General features: G+C 44.5%; 10 protein-coding genes across 10 annotated transcripts; 4 read left to right on the top strand and 6 right to left on the bottom strand. All coding sequences in view use genetic code 12, as the record gives it.

Moving 5' to 3' along the window:
• Window positions 1–1,249: 1,249 nt before the first annotated feature.
• CXQ85_003299 (t-SNARE syntaxin) lies at window positions 1,250–2,230 on the top strand (the record flags this gene model as incomplete). The annotated part of the gene is made up of 1 exon (XM_025486945.1): window positions 1,250–2,230. One exon carries the CDS (start codon window positions 1,250–1,252, stop codon window positions 2,228–2,230), a length of 981 nt encoding a protein of 326 aa, XP_025340393.1.
• A 433-nt stretch (window positions 2,231–2,663) lies between these two features.
• SNF7 (ESCRT-III subunit protein) lies at window positions 2,664–3,338 on the top strand (the record flags this gene model as incomplete). Its single annotated transcript, XM_025486944.1, has 1 exon — window positions 2,664–3,338. One exon carries the CDS (start codon window positions 2,664–2,666, stop codon window positions 3,336–3,338), a length of 675 nt encoding a protein of 224 aa, XP_025340392.1.
• A 572-nt stretch (window positions 3,339–3,910) lies between these two features.
• On the top strand, window positions 3,911–7,822 carry RPO41 (DNA-directed RNA polymerase; the record flags this gene model as incomplete). The annotated part of the gene is made up of 1 exon (XM_025486943.1): window positions 3,911–7,822. One exon carries the CDS (start codon window positions 3,911–3,913, stop codon window positions 7,820–7,822), a length of 3,912 nt encoding a protein of 1,303 aa, XP_025340391.1.
• A 97-nt stretch (window positions 7,823–7,919) lies between these two features.
• On the bottom strand, window positions 7,920–8,765 carry MOB2 (Mob2p; the record flags this gene model as incomplete). The annotated part of the gene is made up of 1 exon (XM_025486942.1): window positions 7,920–8,765. The coding sequence occupies one exon, from the start codon at window positions 8,763–8,765 to the stop codon at window positions 7,920–7,922; it is 846 nt and encodes a 281-aa protein (XP_025340390.1).
• A 909-nt stretch (window positions 8,766–9,674) lies between these two features.
• On the bottom strand, window positions 9,675–11,495 carry PSD1 (phosphatidylserine decarboxylase 1; the record flags this gene model as incomplete). The annotated part of the gene is made up of 1 exon (XM_025486941.1): window positions 9,675–11,495. The coding sequence occupies one exon, from the start codon at window positions 11,493–11,495 to the stop codon at window positions 9,675–9,677; it is 1,821 nt and encodes a 606-aa protein (XP_025340389.1).
• A 575-nt stretch (window positions 11,496–12,070) lies between these two features.
• On the bottom strand, window positions 12,071–16,753 carry APC1 (anaphase promoting complex subunit 1; the record flags this gene model as incomplete). Its single annotated transcript, XM_025486940.1, has 2 exons — window positions 12,071–13,047; window positions 13,075–16,753. The coding sequence occupies 2 exons, from the start codon at window positions 16,751–16,753 to the stop codon at window positions 12,071–12,073; spliced, it is 4,656 nt and encodes a 1,551-aa protein (XP_025340388.1).
• A 192-nt stretch (window positions 16,754–16,945) lies between these two features.
• TUF1 (translation elongation factor Tu) lies at window positions 16,946–18,235 on the bottom strand (the record flags this gene model as incomplete). Its single annotated transcript, XM_025486939.1, has 1 exon — window positions 16,946–18,235. One exon carries the CDS (start codon window positions 18,233–18,235, stop codon window positions 16,946–16,948), a length of 1,290 nt encoding a protein of 429 aa, XP_025340387.1.
• A 614-nt stretch (window positions 18,236–18,849) lies between these two features.
• CXQ85_003292 (uncharacterized protein) lies at window positions 18,850–19,707 on the bottom strand (the record flags this gene model as incomplete). Its single annotated transcript, XM_025486938.1, has 1 exon — window positions 18,850–19,707. The coding sequence occupies one exon, from the start codon at window positions 19,705–19,707 to the stop codon at window positions 18,850–18,852; it is 858 nt and encodes a 285-aa protein (XP_025340386.1).
• A 420-nt stretch (window positions 19,708–20,127) lies between these two features.
• On the bottom strand, window positions 20,128–22,368 carry CXQ85_003291 (uncharacterized protein; the record flags this gene model as incomplete). The annotated part of the gene is made up of 1 exon (XM_025486937.1): window positions 20,128–22,368. One exon carries the CDS (start codon window positions 22,366–22,368, stop codon window positions 20,128–20,130), a length of 2,241 nt encoding a protein of 746 aa, XP_025340385.1.
• Window positions 22,369–24,463: 2,095 nt separating this feature from the next.
• Window positions 24,464–27,100, top strand: CXQ85_003290 (uncharacterized protein; the record flags this gene model as incomplete). Its single annotated transcript, XM_025486936.1, has 2 exons — window positions 24,464–25,822; window positions 26,078–27,100. 2 exons carry the CDS (start codon window positions 24,464–24,466, stop codon window positions 27,098–27,100), a joined length of 2,382 nt encoding a protein of 793 aa, XP_025340384.1.

Genomic DNA, 27,100 nt, shown 5'->3' with positions numbered 1-27,100 from the left:
TTTAGTTCGGTAAAGCTAATAACATTATCTTGTAGCACAAACTTTTATATAGTTTTAATATTTTGTAATATATCTCCATATGTAACCTATAATATCCTAAAGACTTGTTTTCTGATTCCATTATGATAGCGTTTAAGAGATAGGAGCCTATTCAGGGCAAAATAAAGTGTCCTGGTAATAGCTTGTAAGCTATCATAGGTATTTAAATGATCCTATAGCCTTTTATCGAGTATATTATATGTGTGTCAACTTCCTTCTATATGAACACAGCGCATTACACTAGAGAACCAAAAATCTTCTTTACCACGGAGAGCTTATAAAACCACCACTACAAACAGGTAAGCTGTGAATCAAATTTTTAAGTGTTTAAAACCGGGCTATATAAAGCAGACTAATCCGTCCAAAACTGCACTAGAAAGTCATAATTTACGTTATACTTTTTCTATAGCTCCAATATAGTGTCTGAAAGGTTATTTAAGCCCCTGAGAGCCTCTATACGCCTATTATGGCCACTTTTTTTTTTTCAAAGACATATAGGTCATAATTAAGCTTGACCTTTCATTCCGAATATAGCCCAACTATGAGTTAATATGATATAATTGCTAATTCCCGAGCTTGGACATATTTTAGTTGCATTACTCCTCATAAATTATGCGATATAGGTATAAAGTAGCGGTTTCCAAAGTTAATATAAGGTCTGCCTTGGTTCCAAAGAGATTTCTGCACTATATGTTTGTCGTTAGCTTTATTGAAGCTTAATAAGTTGAAATATGTTAGAGCTTTTCTAAAGATCCGTCCCTCTGGCTCTATGTTGAGCTTAGCTGTCTTCCATAACAGTAGACGGTATCTGTCATAAACCATCATAACGAGAGTAAGCCCAATTAAAAAAGAAATGTTTTGCTTACAATTTAACGAAGTCCTTTTTTTGTTATCCTCACTAGGTACTTTGGCCGCTTTTGCTCGTATTGGGACCCTATGTTACCCCTATTCAGGCCTCCTTCAACAAAACTGCTCCAAAAGTGCCTTCCCAAGACTCAAACATCCAAACAAATAATATTAATGGCCAGCTAAGTTTCCCAATGTACAGTTCTTCTCCTGTGTAGCCTAGCAACTTCTCCCCAGATTAATGGTTGCAAAATGCTGGCGGTTTTCCCAAACACCCGTGCACCACAACACAAACCGAAAAGAACACCAGCGCCCTCTAACTCTCTTAATCTCCAACCGCCCCTAATACCCATTTACGAAGCAAATGTCACTGGCGATACAAAACCGAACTTTCGAGTTCCAGCAATGTGTGTCGTCGTACGACAAGATCAACAGAAGGCAGCAGAACACTCAGCGGCAAGATAATCAACCACCAAAGAAGTCACGGTTCTCCCAACAGGCGCTGATAATCGCCAAAGACATTGCACACACAACAGAACTTCTACTGAAGCTTGCGCTTTTGGCAAAGAAGAAGCCTTTATTTGATGACAGGCCAGTGGAGATTGGAGAATTGACATATGTGATCAAACAGGACATATTCAAGATTGAACAAAGCATCCAGAACCTTCAGAGGTTTGCCAAAGGCGAGCTGTCGATCCAGATGGATTCGCAGGTGACCCAGTACTCTAAGAACGTGTTGAACTTGCTTAATTCTAAGATGAAGAACGTCAGCGGTGAGTTCAAGAACGTCTTGGAACTCAGACAAAAGAATGAACTCATGAACAAGACTAGAACAGAAAACTTTTTGAGTGCCGCCACAAATAGACGACAGAACTCACTGACGCCGCTTAGCGAGAGCGGTGACTCGGCTAGAGGAACTGGAGTAAACAACTCATTGCATAACTTGGGTGAGAATCCATACTTACAAACCATGGCTGCCGAAGAAGACTCGGCCCAGAACGGAGGAAACGAACTTCTTTCCATCCCAGATCAAACTAGACAACTTCTTCTCATGGAAGAACAAAGCAATGAATACCTACAGCAGAGAAACAGTGCTGTCGAGACAATCGAGGCAACCATCAACGAGGTGGGTAACTTGTTCCAGCAGTTGGCCACTATGGTCACGGAGCAGGGAGAAACAATTCAAAGAATTGACCAGAATGTCGAGGACATAGACATGAACATCTCTGGAGCACAGAGAGAGTTGCTCAAGTATTATGCACACATTTCCAACAACAGATGGTTGTTTTTGAAGATTTTCGGCGTTTTGCTATTCTTCTTCTTCTTGTGGGTGATGGTGAGTTAATTCAAACAAACCCCTGTCAAATTACTCTTGTAAAGAGTTCATGGGTGCTGGCTTGTTCCTAACTGGAAAGAGAGTCATGGCCGCAAAATGGGGCGCGAAGTAGCTACAATAGCTGTCTCACTCGAATATCCGCAAGCCAAAACAATCATCGGTATTTAGAGAGGACCAGGTCTGCTCAAGGAGTAGGAAGACCTTTAATGTTTAGATAATGGTAGGAGGAAATGAATAATACTTGTAGAAATAGATTAAGCAAAAGCCGTAAGCCGTCTCCACAGTTCTTCCCCCCGGAGGCAGGTCGTGCATGGCACAGGGGAAACCACTCACCAAAGCCTTATCTCTCACCTGCTTTGTCACCCATAAGGAAAGAAGTTCACCCCATTCACCGCTTATCAATTACAACCCATTCTTCTTCTCCATAACCGACCTAGACACCATGTGGAACTATATTTTTGGCGGCAACAAGCAACAAAAGAAGGAGTTGCCGAAGAAGGCAATCGTCGAGTTAAGGGAGCACATCCAGATGCTCAACAAGAAGCGTAGTCATCTAGAATCGCAGATTGAAGATCAGGACAAGCTTGCAAGAAAGCATATCGCCACAAACAAGGCATTGGCAAAGAACGCATTGAAGAGAAAGAAGGGATATGAGGGAAACTTGATGAAGATAGAGAATCAGATTGACTCTTTAGAAACACAGTTGACCGCTATAGAAGGTGCCAACTTGAACTTGGAGACGATGAAGGCCATGAAGCAGGGCGCCCTGGCCATGAAGCAAATACACGGCGAGTACGATGTGGACAAGGTCGAGAATACTATGGACGATATCCGCGAGCAGGTGGAGTTGGCAGACGAGATTTCCGAAGCCATCTCTCGGCCTGTGGGCGGCGAGTATGTGGACGAGGACGAGTTGGACGAAGAGTTGGCTGCTTTGCAGGAAGAGGAACAGGAAGACAAGCAGAAGAACGCTCCTTCTCGTGTCCCAGCCCAGAAGGCACCAGCTGCGGAAGAGCCGGAGCTTCCAAACTTCCCTACAGTCAACAAGAACAAGCCAGAAGAGGAGGACGAAGACGAAGAGGCATTGAAGGCTTTGCAAGCCGAGATGGGTTTGTAAGGGAAGAAGAAAGGAGACATTGCATGCTAGTTAATTTCATTGCATCGCAACTTCTGAAGTGCTACATGGTATCTTCCTTCTATTGAAGACCAGGCCAGAGAGTTTCTGATGCTTCCAAGTCACTCGTGGAACAGCTGTATGGGGTCACCCGTTCGCTTAACTCTAACTGCGGCTTATGGACAACCACCTAACATCCAAATGTCCAAAATCTTTACAAATTTAATGTTTATTATTTTTCTGGCCACGTTATGCTTCAGTATCTCTGGGAGAGGCTAGCATAACTTATCTGATGGTGTACAGGAGTGGCAAAAGAAACTTGGTGTTTGTGCGATGGAAGGCCGAAAGGAAGTATATCGGTCTCTGCGCACTGCATCGTTAGTTTGCACAGGGTGCCTCCGATGAGAAAAATCTCTAGAAATCTCACACTACCTTATCCATCAACCGATCCGTTTATATATTTTTATTCCGCTGATATCCTGAAGTTTTGTTATAGCTATACTTGAGGTTTTGAGGACAAATCCATAGCTAATCTTTCATAGCGAAATCATATTGAACGCCCTCGTCTCTTAACCATGCTCAGAGCATCGAGATATTCATCACTAACCTCTGGCTTGCTAAGTAAACGTTTACGAAGTACAGCCAGATATGTTGCTACTGCCACTGGTGAACATTCGGAGCCTATACTCCAGACCAACTACCTTCAATCCTCGCTTTTGGAGGATTTGAAGAGAAAGGATCACATCTCCAAACCGCACAGAAGCTATGCCAAAGCTGAAACAATGAGCTTACACAAGGTGACCGCCGACTCTTTCAAGGACGTTACAGAGGAAGACAGGAAAGAGGTGTCATGGTCCTCCAACTACGATCTGGTGACCAGATCTCCTTTCGTTACTGACATCATGCACCTTCAGTCTTTACTAGATGCCCTTTTAGCTTCTAGAAACTTTGAAAGAGCAGAAAACATCATGAATGCTTTAGCCCCATTATTAGACGGTCCAGAGAAATTTATTGTGTTTTTGAACAAGTATTTGGAAGCTTACGCTGCCGAGGAATCGACCTCCATCAGTGACTTGGAAGCCTATGCCACACAAATGTTCAGGACTCACAGAATTCAGCCAAATGATAGAACACATGCCATCTTCTTGGGTAAGAGTTTGAACTCGCCACAGCATTTCCAGAAATGGCTTAGCAGTGCTAGGAAATCTCGCAGTTTGTTCCGCAACATGCTCAACTCCATTGATGCTATCACTGTTGAGGGTCTTACAAAGATCTTTAAAGACCCTTCTGTGACGCCCCAGGATGTTCCAAAGGATTTAATGTCTCTCTATAATGAGGTCAGAGACAAAAAAACGGATGATATCCAGAGTCCTACTGAGCATACCGATTACTTTGCAACCAAAGACGCTCAAATTCCAACAATTGAGAAAGAAGGCATGGATGAATTACGCTCTGTGGACTCCTTTGGTTTGAAAGTCGTTCGTCATGCTCTTCTAGGCCTCGAATCGAACGCTCAGCTTGACATTGATCAGTTCACAAAAGAGCTTGACGAGGTACTGGACTCTCATCTTCTTCACAACTCCACCGGCAAGAAAAAGAACTGGTTTGAGTTCTACAAAACCCTCAAATCACCCGCAGACAGAGAAAGATTCAACAAGATGCTTGATGAATTTAATGAAGGTCGCCAAAAGAACTTGGAGGTCAAGGGTACTGAGGGTGCTCGTGCCAAGTGGGCGAACGATTTCAAGACCTTCCAGCAGCGTGGTGAAATAATAAAGAGCAAAAGAATGAATGTTCAGTTGTACAGGTGGTACAGTGATGTTCTTCCACTTGTTCAAGAAGAGCATAGTCTTTGCCAGAAGCTACTCTCGGGTGAGATCGATCTTTCATTACTAAATGACAAGGAGAAAAAAGCCATGAGTGCTAGAGAATTTTACGCACCTTACTTTGTGCTTCTTCCACCTGAAACCCTAAGCGTTTTGGTCATCTTTGAGTTGCTTAAGCTCAATGACTCTGGAGGAATTGCAGGTGGTATGCGTGCCGCTAGGGCTGTCATTTCCGTCGGTCGTGCTGTCGAGCTTGAATATAGGTGTCAGAGTCTTATCAAGGCTGACAAGAAGGTTGCTCAGAGAAAGGGATTGACTCCTATGCAATGGAGAAGACTCACTAAGAGTAGAGAGCAGGCTTCGTCTTCTTCAGTCGTCACTGATTGGACTAACACCATCTACAGTAAGTTGGGCGGAATTCTCACTCAATTCTTGTTACATGTCGCTAAAGTGGAAGTGACTGGTACTAATCCAACTACCGGAGTACAGATCAAGGGTCTTCAGCCTGCATTCCATCATACTTTCCAGTACACAGCCGGACAGAAAATTGGAGTGATCAACTTGCATAAAAACGTCATCAAAATGCTTGGAGGCGATCAAGAGTCCAACTTGGTTCATCCTTCGCTACTTCCAATGTTGGTTTCTCCAAGACCATGGACCTCTCACAATCAGGGAGGCTACTCCTACACCCCATCCAACATTGTTAGAATCAAGGACTCTGCGGAAACTACTGCTTACGTGAAAGCGGCCGCCGATGCTGAAAACCTAGAGGAGATTTACAGTGGTCTTAACATCCTTGGTGAAACTGCCTGGACGGTTAATCAAAAGCTCCTTAATATTGTTTCAAAGTGCTGGAATACGGGTGAAGAGTTCTTGGACATTCCACCAGCAATAGAAGATGTACCAATACCTCCTCCACCAAACTACGGTGCAGATCCTGCTGAAAGAGTGGAATACGCCAACAGAGTCAGAGCGATTGCTAACAAAGCTGCCTCTGAAAGATCCCAAAGGTGTGACATCAACTATAAGTTGGAAATCGCTAGAGCTTTCGTCGGAGAGAGAATGTTCTTCCCTCATAACGTTGACTTCAGAGGAAGAGCCTATCCTATTTCGCCAAATTTCAATCACTTGGGTAACGACATGACTAGATCCCTTTTCTTGTTTTGGGATGGCCATGAGCTTGGCGAGCAAGGTCTCAGATGGTTGAAGATTCAGCTTGCCAACGTCTTTGGAAAGGACAAAGCGACGTTGGAAGACCGTGTACGGTTTGTGGATGAAAACATGGAGAACATCTTTGAGTCCGCTAAAGACCCATTAGGCGAAGGCAAATGGTGGATGAAGGGTGAGAAGCCATGGCAAGTTTTGAGTGTTTGTTTCGAATTGCAAGAGGCTTACCAGCTCGACGATCCAACGAAGTTCGTTTCTCACATTCCTGTTCACCAGGATGGTACTTGTAATGGTCTTCAGCATTATGCCGCTTTGGGAGGTGATATCGAGGGAGCAGCCCAGGTGAACTTGGTACCTGCTGATAAGCCTCAAGATGTCTACCAGCATGTTGCAGGGTTAGTTGAGAAACGTTTGGCTACTGAAGCCGAGGCTGGTGATAAGCGTGCCATCTTCTTGCAGGGCAAGATTAGGAGAAAGGTTGTGAAACAGACCGTCATGACTAACGTTTACGGTGTTACTTACGTTGGAGCAGTTGCTCAAATTGAAAAGCAGATAGGCTCTTTGTTCGACACCGGTGATAGAGACGCCATTTCCACGCATGCTCGTTACTTGACGACGCTCGTCTTTGCATCGATCAGAGAGTTGTTCGAAGGTGCCCATTGCATTCAGGATTGGCTAGGAGAAGCCGCCAAACGTATCAGTAAGTCTATGAGACCAGACTTCCTGCAAGTGGACGAAAGCGGTGGCAGCAGGCCAAGCTACTTATCATCGGTGATCTGGACTAGTCCTCTTGGCTTGCCTTGCGTTCAGCCTTACAGAACACTCAAGACCAAAACTATCAGAACAAGTTTGCAGGATGTGTCGGTGTCAGATCCATTTGGCGCCTCACAGGTTGACTCGAGAAAACAGCAAGCTGCTTTCCCTCCAAACTTTGTCCATTCCTTAGACGCTACGCATATGTTGATGACTGCAAAGGCTTGTGGTCAAGACAATCTTACCTTTGCATCTGTCCATGACAGTTATTGGACGCACGCCAGACATGTCGATGACATGAACAAACACATCAGAGAGCAGTTTGTCAAGTTACACGAAGATGATCTTATTCAAAAGTTGAAAGAGGAGTTTGAGAGACGTTACGAAGGCTTTTTGCAAGTCTTGTGTATTCCTATCGATCATGAACTCACCGCAGAAATCAAGGAAGTGAGGAAGAATATCGTCAAGCAGCTTGGTAGAGCGCTCACTGTTGCTGACGAGGTTCTCATTGAACAAGAGAGACTCCAATTGCTTCGGTCTGACAAACCATCAGACGTCGCAAAGGGCAAAGCTATGAAGACCACGATCAGCGTCACTGAAGGCTATGATGTTAATGATATCGCTGTTACCCGTAGCGTGGGTGCCTTCCAAATTCTTGCTCCGCTTGTTTTTCCTCAGGTTCCAAAAAGAGGAAGCCTCGACGTGAAGGTCGTGAAAGACCTGAAATATTTCTTTTCGTGAGCATTTCAATGCTTCATTCACTTCATTTGCATGTCCATTAACGCTTATATCACGACTTGTATATACATTAAGCATTCATGGTACCTTTTAATTGACTTTATATTATCTTTCCTTGCTTCTCAAAATTCTCGATCAACGGTAACAAGGGCGCGAGCTCTTTTTTATCGATCAAGTTAAACTCTTTTCCAAAACTTATGAAATGTGCAAAAAACGAATTCCAATGCGCTTCTAATGATAGATGAACAAGCTTATCAAAATGATTGTGATATATGTGGGCAAAGATTCTGAACATTTGTCTCACAATGTTTTTGCAATCTTTGATGAAGTTTGGAGGGAATGCACCACCGTCTTTTGTAGGGAAAACCGACTGGTCGTTAATCTTATTTGATATCCAAGTCAACACATATTCGATATATTGATCCGCAGGTAAGTTGACCGGTTGGCCTGCTGTATCTATCCACATATAGTTAGTGTTAGGCCCAGCGTTCATTGTAGGATTCAGCTCAGGCGTTATATAATCTGATATGATGCCGTAAAACTGATTTAAATGGTTGAAAAGTTCAAAGATGTTGAGTGAGAGCCACTCGCCGTAGTCAACATACTTAGGTAGTTGTACGATAGTTTTAAAAGAACCTTTCACCAATGCTGTTTTGACAAAAGGTTCACACATAAAAAGGGGAAGCTCGTCGCTCTCAGACACATTGTATGATTGTCTTTGTGGCAGGCGAGACCTGGCCATCCTGGAGATCCTAGTAGGCGAAGAGGGAGCAAACTGGATCTGGGACCCACGCTTTGATGGGGACATTTTCGAAGGCAGCTGTGATCTCCTCATTGGCGACACATTCCCGTTACCATGAGGAGCAAGTATTCCTGGAGCTTCATAGTCCTTCTTGGTCTTCTTGGACGAACGACCAAAGCCTCTTATTGTATTTAAAAAGGACATAAGCTGTATAGGATAAATAAGGTGTGTTGTGGGCGGAAGGAAAAAGACGTTGTGACTAGTGGAAAGGCGGTAGGCAGATCAAACGAATGGATCCAAACACGCTGAGCATTTGCAGAGATACAGGAGGTCGATGTTTGAAAATGTGCGCTCCTCGCGATCTGCTCCTACTGTGGGTACCACATCTACAACATGGTCGACAAACTTGCCAGGAAAAGGAGTTTTAGGGCTTATTTTGTTTTGGAACGTTTTCTAAGCATATGAATATGATATTTGGTAAAAATCTTGAAAAAATTTGGTTTGTACGATTTTTAACAACGGTTGACAGTTTTGTAGTTTACACTTCTGGCAGGTATTTGGCTGCGAAAATCATTACTCGATGGAGAAATCGTTAAGTGAAGATTTTTCAGAAGTTAATTAATCGACAATATGCCAAAAAATAGCACTTAGATACTATTTGTGTTATATAAAAAGCAGAATGAACACGGTTGGAAGCAAGAGAACCCCTTTTGGCACCAAAGAGGATGATAGTGAAATGGTTGTAAAGTCGTAGCGAGGCTAAACGGATGAGACCGACAAGCCTAATCTAAAAACTCATTGGTATGACAGAACCGAGGAGGTTGACGAAGAAGAAGGTTGCTAGTTGCTGAAATGCTGTATGGGTTTTCAAAATTTCAATTATCTGATTTTTCCATTATATTTTATTCCATAAATTGTAACCATAAGTACCACTATACTACCATTAACTTATTCTTTAACCATATCAATAACCAAGCTTTCGTCAAATATTGACATCTGCTTGTCGTTTTAAGAATTCTAATCGCTCAGCATTTGATCCTAGTATCAGCCTGCTTGTTGGCTTACGAATTATTTTTACCGATTAGATTCTATAATGCCAATATGCGTAAAATGCTACTTGAATCTGCCGAGAGATTCACCCATTTTGATCTTTTGACCAACCTCAAGGTCAAAATGGAAGTTGCCTGGAGCTTCAAACACCAAAACAACAGTGGAACCCAACTTAAATCCTCCAACCTCTTCTCCCTTCGACAATGGAAATCCACCAAGAAGCTTAGAAGCCTTGGTGTATGTCGCCTCATAAACAGTGTTCTTCTTCAATTTCTTTGGCTTGGTGACTGAATTGTCGGTAGACTCCAGGGAAATGCTCTTACCATCCTCAAGCAATGCAGTTGTTTCACTTGGTGACGATTCCCTAGAGTTTCTCAGATAAACCTCGTGTTCGTAAACATCATTAGTCTTCAAGTCTTTATCGAAGTTAACAACGATACTTCCAACGTTCGTAGCACCAACGGGAATCATGGAGAAGAAACCATATTTCCAATAACCCAAAAGAGCGACTCTTTCATTAAGAACGAACAAGCCTGGCAAAGTCTTCTGGAAGAACGGAGCAACGGAGAAAAGTTCTCCAATGAAATGACGTCTCAAGGTTGTGACCCAGTTGGTAGGAGAATGGTAACGGTGGTAATCACCTGGAGCCAAATAGATCACAGCGAAGTAAAGATTTCTGTGAGAGCTTTGGTTTACTTTCTCAAGTGGAGTAGGTGCCAAGTTTTGGGCAACAGAAAGGTCCTTGCCAATTGATGGCTTACGGTCTGACGCAGTCTGGTCACCTTCGTCCTTGTACTCCAACTCATTGATATGGTGAGTCTTTTCGGTTTCACCACCAACAAGGTCATCCATAGAGTAGGAAATGCCATTCAAACGGGCGAACTCCTCATCACGCTTGACGAGAGTCTCGTGCTCTTCTTTGTGGTCGAAGTCCAAGGAATGGGTTGGAGCAGCAAGACGAGTAGTGGACAAGCCAAGCAAAGCGTCAATGGAGTACGTCATTCCTTTGACCTGTTCGATCTCACCATCCTCAATCACGCCAAACTTAAGGACCTTACCGTCAGAGGGAGACACCAAATCGGTATCAGCCAAAGGCCTGGCTCCAGGCTTTAAGCGACGGTAGAAGAACTCAGACAAGTTTTGGTACGTTGTCAAGTCGGGTTCATCCATTTCGTCCATATTCACGCCGAATAAACGAGAGTAGAGCGTGTACGAAGGGCTTCTCATCCACACTGGCAAATTAATGGAATTGAATTGGCCCCATAACCTAGAAATGGTCTTCAAAGGCAAAGTCGAGTAGGCATACAACGACCAAGAAGATGGTTTGACAGAGTGCTCTCCAAAGGGGGAGTAGTCATCGTCGTAGTCCTCATCGAGATAACGTTCGTATCTGACTTTGGCGGCGACACCACCCAAGACAATGACCAAAGAGGTCAAGGTCCACCAGCGGACGAAGCGTCTCTTCTCTCTGCGCTTCTTACGAGCCTCGGTGGAGAAGAAGCGTCTTTGAATACCGCTTTTAAGGTTTTTCGTCTTGTGCTTGATCTTCAGTGGAGCAGACGAAAAATGGCGTCTGGAGATTCTCAAGTTAGGCACCAAGCGCTTGCTGCCTCTTGTCCACGTAGAATAGTAAAAAACCGTTCTTTTTGGACGTGGGAAGCCTGGGATGGAGGGCATGCCAGGGAACCTGGGGAAACGGGAGCCTGAGCTGCGCATAGTCAGGTCGTGGAACAGTCTTTGGATACTAATTTCAGCGATAGTGGAAGCTCTGGACAAGGGCTGGGTAATATTCATAGACTGGGGCCCGTTGATGAATGGAGAATGTGGATACATTTTTCTTCTAGCCATGAGTTTTTCAGCATTAAACATTGGGCGGTAAACCATGGTGGGCTAAGACGGGAACGAGGAAACAGAAATGCAAGAAGAACAGGACCAATAATAATATAAAAAAAAGTGTGTCGACTTTTAAAGCACTCCACTGTTTCCAAGAATCAGTCGTTTTTGATACTCGAAAAATGGGAGACTCTTTCAAACTTTACGCGCGAGGTGAGGCGCTTTTGTATTCATGGTTTAACCGTCCGTACCTCCGTAATGCCAGGTATTTTTTTTTTTTTTCTAAGGAATGCGATCCACCGAGGAGGGCCAAGGCTTGGTGTCAGCCTTGTACACAGCGCGCTCCCTCTCCCTTTGTAGCGTTTTTCATGCCCTTCCAAGAAGCGTAACTGGTCGCATTTGGCATGTCGGCCAGGGTTGGAGCCTAGCTTAAGCTACCATGCTTGGGGCAGAACAATGGTACTCCACCACGATTGGTGGCTGGTAAGGATACTGCGATTTGCCAAAAGGGATAGTGGCATATTCTGAATTTGGCTGGATGGCGAGAATGAAATAGAGGGGAAAAAAAAAAACTTTCCAGCCTATCTCCTGGATGGGCGATCTGAAATTAGCAGTTCTGCGCTGGTCTAAACACTTTGTGCGTTGACATTCTGTGCGCTCGCAGCCAGGACTTCCCAAAGCTGCTGCTTGAGCTGCTCAACGAATTGGAGACTGACAAAGTGCATATCGTCCTCAAGCACATGGTCCGTGTATGCAAAGAGGAGCTTGAGACTGAGGAGATCTTGCACGTCTTTGGGTTGTGTGGCCATGAGATGGAGGTCTATCTTATTGGCTATCATGTTGAACATGCTGAGTCCAGACTCAAATGCATTGGTGTCGTTATGCTGGACATTGTCGCTGCTCTCGTAAAGGTAGATTTGTTTTTCAAACAGCGTAAGCGAGCTTAAAAGCAGTATGTCGAGGAGACCTGCAAGGTCCCGGTTGACGGTTACCTCCTTGTTGGCGATTTGCAAGGCTTTACTTTCATTCTTCAAAAGCGTGTTCACTGTCGTCTTGAGAAGCTCGTAGTTACATTTCTTGTAGACGAAGATTGTAAGGGACTTCCGGAATTGCGTCATGTACTCAGAAGGAACCAGGAAATCTATTTTCACGTTGAAATATTCAGGCGCTTTCACTTCAATCGATGCAATGGCTTCAAGTCTAGGAAGTAGTTGAGGGGCTGTGCTTTCTCTTTTGGATCCGTCCTTCATCACGATGGTCACTGGGATTTTGACGGGACTTCCGTCTGCCACATCACGAATGATAAGACACTTAGGCTCCACTGATAAGGCCCAGAAATGACGCAACGCTTGGAGATGGACCTCAAATTCATTAGATTCAGCTGGGAACACCGGATACAACGACGTGAATAAGCATGCGATAGCAAAGTTGGTGTCAGAAAAGGCGTACTGGCCACCACCAAGAAACAAGAATCCAAGTGCCATGTTCACCGCCATGTGATTGCCGTATTGGTGAGTTTTGTTGATTCGACCGTGAAGGACTCTCAAGCGTCTGAAAACTTCCAAATCACCGCTACCGGCCATTACCACAGCAACAGCTATTGCTAGCACATTTTGTATTTGTGAGGCACAATTCAAAGCGACTTGTTCGTCATAGTTAGCAGCCGAAGATTCTGTTATCGTCATAAATGAATCAAGGAAACCAAGAAGCGTAGTTCGGGCGCTAAGGTTTTGGGAAGACGCGTATTTCAAGGTGATAGACAAACAGGCACCCGCTAATATGTTATAGTAGCCGACCTGGTCACTATCAAGTGTTTCGAGGCTGCTGTATTTGTGCTTAGCTCGTAACACTTCTGGTATTTGGGAATCGACCCATTGAGTAGTAGCCCGTATTTGATTCCACATGATTAAATTCTTTGCAACTGTTCTGAGCAAAAGAAGATCCGGTCTGACGTAATCAAGAAGGTGCTCAGAGCTTGGAACTTCTAGTTTGTCAGCAATTATCCGGTTTTCTGTCCGCATGTACATGAAAGCTAGTGCCATGATAGCAGCTGAGCCAGATTTATCAGACTCAAGCTCTGACTGAGAGTCTCTCATCGACGTGGAGATGGAAAGAAGTTTATCCACCACATGTGTATCATTCACTCCTCTCAAATCATCACCTTTTCCCAAATTAACGAAGCCGAGAGCCAAACCGGCAGCAAGCATATATCCTTCGAACTCTTCATCATGCTCTATATGTGAGACTGTTCCACTCACTTGAGATAGTAATATGTCACTCATTCTCCTGTGCTGTGTTTCGAGATATAGAAGACCAATACCAATCAAACCAGCGGACTGAACAGTATTTGGGACGTTCAAGTCATTGGCTCCTTGTGGCAAGAGGGCAACGGCATGCACCGAAAGCACTTTTGTGAGCTTGTTATCCATTGTACCCTTCAAACTTGCTGCCATACCTATCAAGAGCCCGATACTAGTCAATGGGTGTTTGGGGCCAAGGTAATTGTAAATATGCCATTCTTCCAATTTCTTCAAATGACCATTCAAACCTAAACCAAGCAAGAAACCAGCGTGTTGTGCGAAGTTCTCGGCCGGTTTATTGTAAAAGGCCCAACTTCCAGTAATGCCTTCACAGTTACGACTAATGCTGAGGCCAGATGATGCACCATTATGAAAAGAACCCCAATCAAAAATTTTGGGAGAAATCAGCTCCTTGCTGAGTACAATAGTAGACATGGAGGGCGCAATAATCGTGCTCAAATTAAGATCTGGGATAGGGAACTTCTCAGTAAACATTGGTTGATTCTCCTCGTAAAATAAGGCTGCTCTTCCCAAGGGGAGTGTCAATGTACGAAGGGCAACCAAAGAAGCCACTTCTCTTTTGAGAAGAGTGGAGTCGTATTCTGTCATGCCTTCATCCACAGCCAAAGTTGTACTTTGTACTTTAGTTTGATTAAGAAGGTTGAGTATCTCGTAAAACCTTCGATCATGGTCAAAAATCAAGTCTGTGATCTGTGTTCGTTCTGCGTTTGACAGCGATGGGTCCTCTTTCTTCTTCAGTGGCTCAAGCAAATCTGAAATGATTGCCAGAGAGCTTTTAAGTTCGTTGGACATAAGGTTCTTGGAACTTAACGGCCCGTTGCTATTATGATAAAGAGGATCCGATTGATCTTCTGCAGTCATTATCAAGTCACTTCTGCCGATAAGCTTAAGTATATCAATATCCCATGATAAATCTGGATCCAGCTGACATTGAAGGAGACACTCCTTGATAGGCATGCTGATACCTAGCGGAAAAGTCTCCAAATCATTGGATGTAATGCCATACGTCGCCAAAGCTTTCACAATAGCCTTAGCGGGTTCATGCGAAACAAGGATCTCAAAAATTTCAAGGACAATATGTGTTCTAGGTGTCATCATCATGTTGACACTATCTCCTTCCTCCACAAGTTGGGAAAATTTTGGATAACGTGATCTCTTGTTTTCAAAGATGGAAACAAGACTCTCGAAAAGATTCGGAGGGGAGTAAAGAAGTATAGTCAGCAAAAGTTTTGTTGCCCTGTCAATTATGCTGTTGTCTACCATGTAGAAGGTAGTCCACTGGTCCAGCCAGCCCATCCATGTCGTAAGCTGTGTCAAGAGCAACCCCAACCGGTCCAAATTTTTCTTCGCAAGAGTATCTAGTTTAGTCTCTTCGTAAATCAAATGGAGGGCAACAACTATGTATGGAAGAAGCTCTTGGAGTGAGTAATCAAAATCAAAATACTCATGGTGCTTCTTGGCCAAGGGAAGGAGCTCGGTGATGCCATTAATAGTTACATCACTTTCACTACCATCAAATGGAAAGACCAACGAAAGAATCACGATAACATATGCTCTCCACTCATCCAAATCCTTATCAAGGACCAAGGCAGAACGCCAGAAAACCCAGACATGCTCATTAATCTTCGAACCTGATAAATACCTCCAAATATCAAGACAAATTCCAACAAATTCATTCTTTGGCTCCAATATAAGCCGTATAATATGCGATTCTCCACTTTGAGCAATGAGAGAGACTGAATTATCGTAAGAGCTACTTAGTCCCGAAATAGCAGGATAGTTGCCCGAAAGATCAATAGCAGGAGCAGTAATGTCCAAAAAGGGATGAAACATTTGTAATGACTTGTCATCTTTGAGTATTAGAAGCCAACCTGGAAACCTAGTGTGTTCCAACGGAATGGCATGTAGGCATTGGATTGTGGTGGACGATTCATGTTGGGAAATGTACGCATTCTGCAGTTTGAAAATGAAAATCTGTGTTTCTTTCGACGCCTTGTTAGATACAACAATGGCTTCTTCACCCTGATAATGTAAACCTGCCGTCGAAAGATGATCTCTCTTTGCATTCACGGTGAAGGAGTCGACCTTCGTCAAAATCATGTCCTTCCGTAGGCCTGACAACTCTACGGTACCTGTAGCCTTTCCAGCTTCAGCGAAGCCTGATTCAGAGCCCATTCTTCCAATGGATGATACTCCCGAGAGAAGCGTGCTTGTTCGTTTCTTCTCCATGTTCTGCGATATTGACCCGGTAAAAGGATTATTAAAATCATGCAAAATGTCATCCTCCAACTTCTTGGAAGGATTTGGAGTCGATAAAGCATGAGATTTACGCTTCCTAACGCCCGACCCTCCAACAACAGCATTTCTGGAAGATGCTTTGATATGGTAAACAGATAGCGTGCCGTTTCTCTGGTTGAAAGTTGCACATAATGACTTTGACTTGTTGATCCCCAGTCTAGGAAAGTAAACAAGGTTCTCGTGTGAGTTTACCACCGATGTGGACGAGGTTGTAACTACTCGAAAGTCACCGATCGGGTCGACAAGCGTGAAAAATCGTGAACTATGGTATTGACTTGAGGTCGGTAGTCTGGACAAGGAATCCTGCTCACGTTCCAAAATTAAACCTGCTTCAAAAGGATAGGCTCGCTTGAGGGTAAATGGGAAACTCACCACATAGTACTGGCCCCCAGGATAGTAGATATAAGCAGATTTGGCTAGGCAGACAGCCAATGCTTCTACCTCATCAATTGAGCTCGAGTATTCCAGCTTTTGGCGGCTAGGTCGAAATGTGGTATATGTTGCTGCTATCACATTCTCCTCATATACTAGCTTCTTGGATAAGACCGTTCCCTGAAGCACGGTCACTCGCTTCTTGGAGATCAATAGACGCCGTTGATCTGAAAAAAGAAGCACGCGATCTTTCCTTGATTCCGCATTACCATGACACTCAAACAGCTGAATATCAAAAGCTGGCAGGGTAATAGTCATGGGTTCCGTAGGATTTCACTTCCCTTTTCTTTGGATAAGGGTATGAGCTTTGTTTGTATTGATGTCTCGGAGGAACGTCTGTGGAGAAGATGCGCACTAGTGTTACTATGGAGTACTCAGATGGTGATAATATTTAATTTTCATTCAACCGTTCACTATTTACATACCATATTGGATAAACTAGGGACAAACTTACTCGATGATTCTAGTCACCAACCCAGTGGCAACGGTCTTACCACCCTCTCTAAGGTTGAAACGCTGGTTCAACTCAAGTGGGGCCTTTCTACCCAACTCGATTTCCATCTCAACGTTGTCACCTGGGTTAACCATGGCAGAGTGGTCAACATCTTCACCTTCTGGGAATCTCATGGTACCAGTGACGTTGGTGGTTCTGAGGAACAACTGTGGCTTGTAGTTCTCAGCGAATGGGTTGTGACGACCACCTTCTTCCTTGGTCAAAACGTACAAAGAAGCCAAGATCTTCTTGTGTGGAGTAACAGTACCTGGCTTGGCCAAGACATCACCACGGGAGATCTCATCTCTCTTGACACCTCTCAACAAGATACCGGCGTTGTCACCAGCCATAGCAGCATCCAATTCCTTCTTGAACATCTCAATACCAGTAACGGTAGCCTTGAAAGTCTTGGCGAAGTCACCGACAATCTCGATTTCCTCACCCTTCTTCAAAGAACCTCTCTCAACTCTACCAGTAACGACAGTACCTCTACCAGAAATGGAGAAAACATCCTCAACAGGCATCAAGAATGGCTGCTCCAAGTCACGCTGTGGGGTTGGAATGTACTCATCGACAGCGTCCAACAACTTCATGATAGCCTGCTCACCAATCTCTGGTTGCTTCTCTTCCAAAGCGCACAAAGCAGAACCCATGATAACAGGAGTCTCATCACCGTCAAAACCGTAAGTAGTCAACAATTCTCTCATTTCCATCTCAACCAATTCCAACATTTCAGGGTCGTCAATGGTGTCAACCTTGTTAACGAAAACAACCAAGTTCTGAACACCAACCTGTCTGGCCAACAAAAGGTGCTCTCTGGTCTGAGGCATCTGACCATCAGAAGCAGCAACAACAATGATAGCACCGTCCATCTGGGCGGCACCAGTAATCATATTCTTAATGTAATCAGCGTGACCTGGACAGTCGACGTGGGCGTAGTGTCTCTTTTCGGTTTGGTACTCAACGTGGGCAGTAGAAATAGTAATACCTCTAGCTCTCTCCTCTGGGGCTCTGTCAATGGAACCATAGTCCAAGAAGCTAGCACCACCCTTAGAAGCCAAAACCTTGGTGATAGCAGCAGTCAAGGTAGTCTTACCGTGATCAACGTGGCCAATGGTACCAATGTTGACGTGAGGCTTGGAACGGTCAAAAGCGGCATAGGTCCTGAAAGCGGGACGGGTCTTAGCCATAAGGCTAGCACCGAGACGCAAGGTACCGACACGAAGGGATCCAACAGTTCTGATCATTGTTGAAGTAAGAAGTTGGTTAATGGATAAAATTTTTCAGGCAGGGAACTTGTGCGCGGGCCTGTAATTTTTTTGTGATCATCACGACCACCTACCATTGCAACAGAGGAATTATGTGCCGAGGGGTTAGAGGTCTGGAAGAAACTTGATTTCTATGAGACCTTCTGAATATTACCTGATCAATGTTTTCAAGTTCCGTCTTTTGAAAGACATATGGGCATTTAGGGAAGAGCTATGTCCTGTATGTGCAGGAAACCATACGATTGGGTACCCTTCCGGTGATACATTGAAGCTTATGCTGTCTCTGAGCCGTACCTGATAATTGCTCCAAATGATTATTTTTTTTTTTTTTTTTTTTTTTTTTTTTTTTGTAGTACCCTCGCTTACTCTTTATAGCATCGTCTCGATAGTTTACCATAACCACTTCCAGTGGGGTTTAGGCAGCATCCGTAGCGTTGTCCAGTGTACTCAAGCCTGCTTTATACTCTTGTCTGACGAATTGACCGGATTATCCTAACGAAGAATATCAGAATTGGAATCGTGAACATTCTGTGAGGATAACTAGAGCCATTGGCATCTCTAGTTCAGATCCATCTTCCTGAGTGCCCCAGGGCTTAAACCAATGGACTCGTCTCACGGGGCTCTTCATTTTCTCTGTTCTCCTCTATGATTCTTTCGACTGCTCTTTGTTCTTCCTCGCTCGAAGACTTGTCAATGTACTCATAGTAAATACAGAGCAACAACAACGTGCCCTGCAACAAAGCAGCAACAAGATAAGATACCCAGGAGCTCCAGTGAGAACCCTTGGTAAAAAACAACGTAGCAGTAAAAATGAATCCACCAGGAGTCTGGATACACATCATGCCAATAGACAAAGTACCAGGATGCTTGAGTTTATATGTCGTGATAATCTGGGGCACATACTTAATAACGGTAAGTAACGTAGACATAAGACCGTTCAATTGCGCCAAAGAAAGAAGAATTGATCTGTTCGTGGTGAAAGCAATGATGATCTGAATGACCAGAGCCACCCCGTGTACCAAGACGAGTCTGCCAACGTGAATAATACGTTTATACTCGTCACGGTCCTGCTTAAGGGAACCTCTAGTAAACACAATCACTAGCACCAAGATCATAATAGCACAAGTGCATTGAAGGCCTATCTGGATAAGGTTCAACTGAGAATTAAGACAATTGAATAACGTCAACGCACCGATACGGCAACAATACCGTGCTCTTGACGAGATCATAATAATGTTTGTGAATGTAAATATCGACAGGCATGATCCTAAAAGTAAAAAGCTGACGGAAAGGCCTTCTGATGTCTGCTTCTTGTAGATACGGAAGTATTGCGGCAAATAGGATATGAAGATACCGCCAGTGATGAGAAGCGAAAAGATGAAGTTCACAACTGAAGCATCGTTGTACACGTCACAAAAGCTTTCCTTGGCCTTGCGAAATGTTTCGTCCATCGCTGTAGTTAATTAAGTGGGAGTTGTGTGATTAATAGTGAGTGTTGGGTAGAGGCGTGGGGAAGTGAGGGTTCAGAAGTGCAGGCTTATCTTATCTGCCTTGAAGCTCGAAGTGGCAAGTAAACGATTAGAACCCGGGAAAGTCGACTAATACAGGGCTCTGGAAAAGGGAGGTAATAAGAAGAGCGTCTTTGAGGTAGACGATTCAAATAAACCTTCGAGGTCATTTTAGGTGTATTTGGTTGGAGTTGAACATTTCGCAGCCATAATGTATCCCGGTAAGCCACAGGTCTCGGCTGCTAAAACGCTCTGGAAACGATGCCGAACGCTACAGTTATTTTCAGGTAAAACAATCTTTCTATTAAATGTATCACATTCATGGTCTCGTATAAATAATCATTATATCCAGAGTTATTCTGGCTAGTATTGTATCCTCAAAGGCACCTTCACGGTAAGGGTGTCATTATTCAGTAACTTTACTTGGAGGCTCATGTAGTAGTATCTGCCCACGATACACCCTTGGAACGTGGGGACAAGACAGACAGCTTCAGCCAGAATATCGTCCGACAGTCTGTTCATGTCCTTGTTAAAGAGCCCGTCAAGGTTGATCGACACTCCAATCTTCTTCTTATATTTCATTCCCTTATCGTCCGCACTGCGCCATCCACCTTGGACATCACTCTTTACATTTTCAACCTTGAAGCTGTTGTACTTGGTCAGGATATTCGCCAAGCACTTGATATCCATGACTGACTGGTTGTCAAGGTTGAGAGCTGAAATGCTATGCCTCTCGGTAAGGTTTGACAACTCTGACAAGTACATGGAGAACGGTTGCATAACGTATTTCTCGAGTGAGTCGCTGGAAGGCTTGTTCTGGAATTGCATGTTCTTGGTGAACTCAACAGGTATTGGGTACTTTCTAGAACGGTAAGTACAGAGCACAAGCTCGACATTCACGCTTCGTATGTCCGGAGGATTATGAGTTTTAGGGTTTACACCGCTATTGTCAACAAACAGAAAAGACAAGTCGAGTGGAACTGTGAAGCTTCGACCTAAAGTCACACTGTGCTTTGTGTAAGGCCTGTAAGTATGAGGGGGCTGATATCTTACCACATATTCGTTCTTCGGTGTCTTCACAGAAAGCATACCAATGACTTTAGCAGGTGCCGTAAGAGATTTCTTCTTGAAAGGTAAAAATATCTCATACATCTGGTCTTCTTGTGCTCTGGCGGTGACATCTTCAAAACTCTCTCTCGTGTAAAGCTGTTTGTTCTTGAGAACAGACGGCCTTCTGGTAAGGTTTTCAGATCTTCCATCCAAAGACTTACCGATTTCGATGCTTGCTTTCACCTCACGAACGAATTGGTCAAAGTACTGTTGGGCACCCCTCTCGTGCTCGATTGTTCTGATGCCAGTGTTTTTAGGGATGATTCTAACAGGATAGTTGGAGTCCTTCAATATGATAAACTCGTCTTTATCCTTGGTGGCTACCTTGTCGTACAAGGAAAGTCTGCCAATGATTCTGGCCTCCACACAGTAACTGACAGACGTATCGGGGAACGAAAAGTCTTTCACGCGCAAGTTCTTTGGCGTTGGTTTACGGCCAAGAGGAGTTGGTACTGGGACCTTTGCTGGTCCAGGTTCAGGGGCAGCGCCTATGCCGAATGATGGTTTCCCTGGTTTTGGCGAAGCGGCCGACTTCTCACGAAGTTTACGTAACCGTTGTAAAAATTGTTCTCTGTCGAGTCCAATAGACGGGAGAAGCTCGCAATGACAAGGAAGATCGTGGATCTCACAAGCTGATTCAAGGAGGGCTTCGGGAATGGTAAAATCGAAGAACTTCTTATAAATAACACCAGGAACAAACTTCTTATCACTCAGGAGCATCAAGTTACTGCCATCGACAGGGTCGATTTCTGCTGTTTGAGGAGCAGCGCCAACAAAGTAAGCAGGAGTCCACGAAGCCTTGTAGTCAAGCATATTGAGGAACTTGTAAAACACAGCCTGCTTATTAGGATCATCACCATTAACAGATACACGGCCCTCAAAAAGCACAGAGAACATATCGTATGAGAAAGCTTGCTTAGAGACGTTCTGAATGGTAACAAATCCATGGATCGAATCACCCTGAGAAAATTCAAGCTTACTGGCATCAATAACATCAGGGGCCACGCCGATCTGACATGGTTTGGAAGTGAGCTTGATATCAATACGAAGACTTTCGGCGTGTTGTGGAGCGATGGTCAGCAACTTCTTAAGCTTATGGGTGTTTCCCAACACACTATTCTCCCATCTGGTGAACATGGCCCTGTTCTGCGGTTGCAGAAAGTAGTCACCATCATGGACTCCCTCTTCAGAAGATGATGGTTCAGAACCAGAGGCTATCTCGTACATGGGTGGATCATTCAGTTGGTCTTCCAGCGCACCAGGTTCCACGTGTGTTGAAAAAGTTGATTCATAAAGCTGATAAGACGGGAGAATGTTCCACATGGGCACATCTTCATACGCCGGAGAAACCAAAGGTTGCGGCCCCAAGCGATATGGACCGTCGTCAGAGGATGACGAGTTGGATGACCTCAGAGAGGTGTTGTGGGCGGAGGCCGAAGGGCTGTTGTTGATGGGAGATGAGACATATCTCGATGACTTGTTAAAAATGCCCATTAGAGAGCAGGAAGCCAGGGATGTAAGCGATGAAAAATGTGTCTTTTCTTTTTTTTAAACACCAAGAGCTGCCTTTAGCTTAATTATTTGCCCTGTTTTTAAGTAACGTGGCCAGAGTGGCTCTGATGACTTCCAGTCAGATGGGTGGACTGCGGTAAAGGACGAATGTGGAGTACACGGCGCAGGAAATGTGTCAAGCACCGCAGAGATCAAAGAAACACTAAAGCAAACCAGGGCCTAATAGAAAGGCACAAGGAGGGCTGAAGGAGGGGTGGAGTTGACCCAAACAAACAAAAGGAAACCACCCAGAAAAAGGCTTGAAAACGGGGAGTATCAAAAAATTGATATTAATTAGATCAAGAAAAGAAAAAATTGGCGGCCCACCTGCTTATATATGCCCATGCCTATTCTGGAATTTTCTCCATATCGCAGCCAGGATACTGCGACGAGGGGATACAATAGGCCAGCCAGGGCCGTTAGGAGCTTCGAGTGGTGAACAAGAGGAGGTCGTAAATAAGCGTATCTACATTTTATACTCTAAGTGGCAACAAAAATTCAGAAGGTAACTTACAATAAACTCTCTTCGAAGCCACGTAGCTATATTAGCTGTGCCCCGGGACCAAGAAGCGTCTAATTTTGTGTGATTTCTGAGCCGGTATTTCGCAGCTATGTGCCCAGGATGGTTTTTTTTAATTGACTACCACTTTTGCAGCTGCTCGAAGGGCTTTCAGGGCTCGCTTGCTTGCTGGAGGCTTAGCCGGAAACCCGAAGCAAGTTTAGCCAATTTAAAGGTTGCAAAAATTGGCAAAACAGTATTCTATTCACTGGTCTTGGTGGAAAATACCGTGCTTGTCGGTGGGGGCATCTGCTCGTAAAAAGTCAGCGCCGAAGGACTCTGGCAGGAAATTGGCACGCCCAAATGCACCAATCTGCGCGTCTTTGTCCTGGGCCAAACGGCTTTTTGCAACCATTAAGCCAATAGCTATTCACGGCATTTAATCGAACAAATGGCGGGATTTATGGTAATTTAGGGGTTATCGTTTTCCGTGCTTTCTTTGTTCTTTGACCTTCAATTGTATTTGCCTTTTCCTTCCTCCCCCCTTTTATTTCCCGTGGATGCCATGTTTGGATGTGCCCCGCTTGGTTTCATACCATCAGTGACACCGCGGGTGGGGTGGAAATGGGCAGTTTTAGCCTCACTGTTTCACTTTTGCCAATACTCTGTGGTCACTCGTATTTCTTGACGAATTTGTATGTGGAGTGTAGTCGGAATGGTTGGCTGTAAGATAAGAGAATGGACCAGGGTGTGCTTTTTGGGTGGAGACGAACGAAGTCAGTGACCGTATGGGGCTTCTATAGTTTATTTTAAGCTTTGGAGGGTTAAAAAGTATGCTGGGTTGGCTGGGTTGGCTGGGCTTGGTCTGTATGTGCATAGGTGGAGTGGTGGGATCGGTTGTGGCTGGTGGTTAAGTGAGGCAATGGGCAGAGGAGTCGTTTTATAAGAAAGGGAGGGTATAATTGAGTTTGGTATTGTTTGTAGGGTAAAGAGGTTTTCGGAATTCATCGGGACGGAACATTTTTCATTTAAAGTGAGTTCCTGATTTTTAGGGTTCGTTTGTTTCATTACATGAATTCGGTGGTTGTGCAATTTGGCTGCGAAAAGTCCATAGAGGAGGTGGCTTTGGTGGAGAAAGCAGAAAACCATAAACTACGTTGTGAACTTTTTTAAAACATTTAAGGTTCCAGATTTCTTAAAGTTGCAATGAGGCCACCATAAGCTAAAAATTTATCCTTTTGCGTGCATTGTCACCATGACCTTCGTTGTAGACGATACTGTACAATTGGGAAGCCCACAACGTCAGCAAAAAAAGTACACTTTTTTTTTTTAGGGTATAATAAGATACTTATGTTCACTCTAATTCAATCCATACTATTATCATACAGACTTGGTTTGTACTTCTCTAGGTATGTACATGTTCTCCCTCTAATTCATCTTCCCTCGCTCCTCTACTGCCTATACTTAACTCGCGCCATACGCGATCTCACATAACCTCAACAACAGAATACCCCATCTACCATCTAACTCGCTGCCTCTATGAGCTCTTGTCTCTGGGCCACCGAGGCCGCTCGAAGAAAACGAAAACCGCCACTATTTCCTGGCTCCGCTCGCTTCAATGCGGGCGAATTACACCATGGTGTCCAGAAAACCCATGACGGGGTAGCTTCTTTCGAAGACCAGATATCTCCCCTAACTTCCGACTTGAATCTGCTTATTGATCTCATTAATGACGGTAATAAAGAGAAGGTATTTCTGCATGTGGATTATATGGCGTCAACAAAACTCGAGTCAGAAGCTCAACCAGAATCAAGCATCGATGAGTCCTCTTCACGTCCCTGGAGTGCTGGCGGGTCCGCTACTCCAGATGTGTCATTGTCTGGCGTGAAGACAGAACGAAAAGAGAATACATTACTGTTGGCAGAAGCTATCCGATCCGAGGTTGGTGAAGAACTCCTTAAAACAAAGATTGAAGAGAAGGAGCATGATATAAGCTCTCCAAAACCGTCGCCTTCACTTGAAAGAGATGAGCATACTACGACCAAGGGTCAAAAGCCAGAGGATAATTTACTGGAGGAGTCAGATATAGAGGCTGCCCCAGATGCCGTTGAGCACAATCTGCCTGCCCAACCCGTTGAGCCAAAACCTTCATCTGGATTGGAGGTCACCCAGGAGATGCCACAAGCAGAGAGTTCCCCAAGGAGAAACAGTCATTCTACAGAAGCAAATGATTTACCGCACAACATACCTGATGAGCTTGAACAAGATAATGATTCTCCCAAGGAAAAACCCAAAGCAGTACGCGTCAAGGTCGAGGAGTCCGACTCAGAGGTAAGTGATACTTCTTTTCAAGCCATTAGCAGTGCTATTCGTAAAAGCTTTGCGGGAAAGGTTTCAATAGGTGCCACAGGGGACAATGGCCCGCTATATTCACCAGGCTTGACTAGGAAAGATACCATTGGGGGCCCAAGGCGTTCCAGTGACAAGAATGGTCCAATACACGTGAAGCAAGAAAAGGAAGAAAGTATACTCCCTCGTGAATCTTCTACAAATGGCCTGTCATCTAAGAGTGCGCCCATCAGTAACAGGATTTCAAAGCGTACGTCAGTCTTTGTCTCCCTTCCTTCAAGAGAACCAATAGCATACCTGTCTAATAAGCGCCATTCTATTAAAGTGAAAATGGAGGAACAAGAATCAGACCCGCATACATCTAGAGTCAATCTGGCATTGACACAGGCTGCAAAGGCAGAACCAGCACCCCCTTCAAGGATACCTGTCGACTCTGATATCCCCAGGGCTAAGAAAGAGCCATCCTTGCATAATAACAGCAGACCCAGACAGGATGTCTCCAGTTCGAAGACAGCCAGTCATGGTGCTGTCACCACGGGAAACAAAAACGTCGAGCGACTTACTAATAATGGGGTGAAGGATTCATTCCTACCATCTTCGAGGTCTCCCACAAAACACAGCTCCCCTCTATATGCTGCGTCTATGCGATCAAAGAGCAAACCAAGTAGTTCACAAGGGTCACGAACTACGAATCTAGGCTCTCCGAAGCATGGTGCCCCTAAGCTATCAACCAGCGAGCGGAAAAGTCGATCAAGGAGTAGATCCCCAGTCAAGGCCCGGCCCCAGTCTGCGCAATCACCCCAGAAGACGCCGCTGTTGAAGAATCGCTCTCTGACTCGAGATTCAAGACGTGTTTCCCCGGAACGAGTTCCTCAGTTGTCGAGTGCTCCAAGCTCGAGATCACCGACGAGATATGGTACTAAGGACGGCAATAATGGCGAAACGGGAAGATATTCGGTGGCCACCTCCACTACTGCTTCTACTCCTGGGGAAAGAAGGTATTCCACCGACGACCAAAAGCCAGAAGCTGTATCCAATTTGTCAAAATCCTCACTGAAATCAGCGAAGGAAAAGCGTAACCAAAATAAGTTCCTCACCACTACCTTGAATCCTCAAAAACCTCCGCAGTTTAATCCCGTGAAGACTAAAATCAAGAACCCTTCTCCTATAAAACGTTTCTTGGATACCGACATTGAGAAAGAGCGTCTTGAATTAAAAGAGAGAAGGCTTAAAATGAATGAACTTGCTTCCAATAAGGTTATTTTGGCTCCACTGAGCACTGAGAAAAATAGCAGAGCAGAAGCTGCGTTACAGCAAAGAAGAAGTTCACCCACAAGGAAACGAGCTGCGAGCCCAGTGAAAAGAGAACCACTGCCTTCTCGGAAAGAAGCCCAGAGTTCCAATAAGTTCAGAAAAGTTGAGGAATCGGTTAATGCTTCCAGGCGGAGAGCAGCTGTTGGTAATGCCCAACCCTTGCCTGAAGCAGCTCGTGGTCGGTTCGTTAAAGAACGTCCCAGGCAAGAAAAGCCCCGTGTGGATGAAAAGAGAACTCCAATAAAAATTCCCAATAGCAGTCGCTCTGGCAGGACACCAATTAATGTGGGCGCTTCGGGAAGTCCTGCTATAAGGGGAGATGCGTTGCCTGAGATACCCTCTGACGATGAATCTTTGAAGAAGCAAAAGTATTTTAAGAACTGGGCAAATACTCCAGAACTTCAGAAGCTTATACAAGTCAACCACAAGATCAACCCTGTGGACATTTTTGGAGAAGTCGCTGATCTACGTATGGATGAGGTCTTTGAGTCCACCTCTACCGACAAAAAATAA

Source organism: Candidozyma haemuli (genome assembly GCF_002926055.2).
Source record: "Candidozyma haemuli strain B11899 chromosome Unknown E_2014730914, whole genome shotgun sequence".
In the NCBI taxonomy this organism is placed as follows: Eukaryota; Fungi; Ascomycota; class Pichiomycetes; order Serinales; family Metschnikowiaceae; genus Candidozyma; species Candidozyma haemuli.
This window is presented reverse-complemented; position numbering and strand designations above follow the sequence as displayed.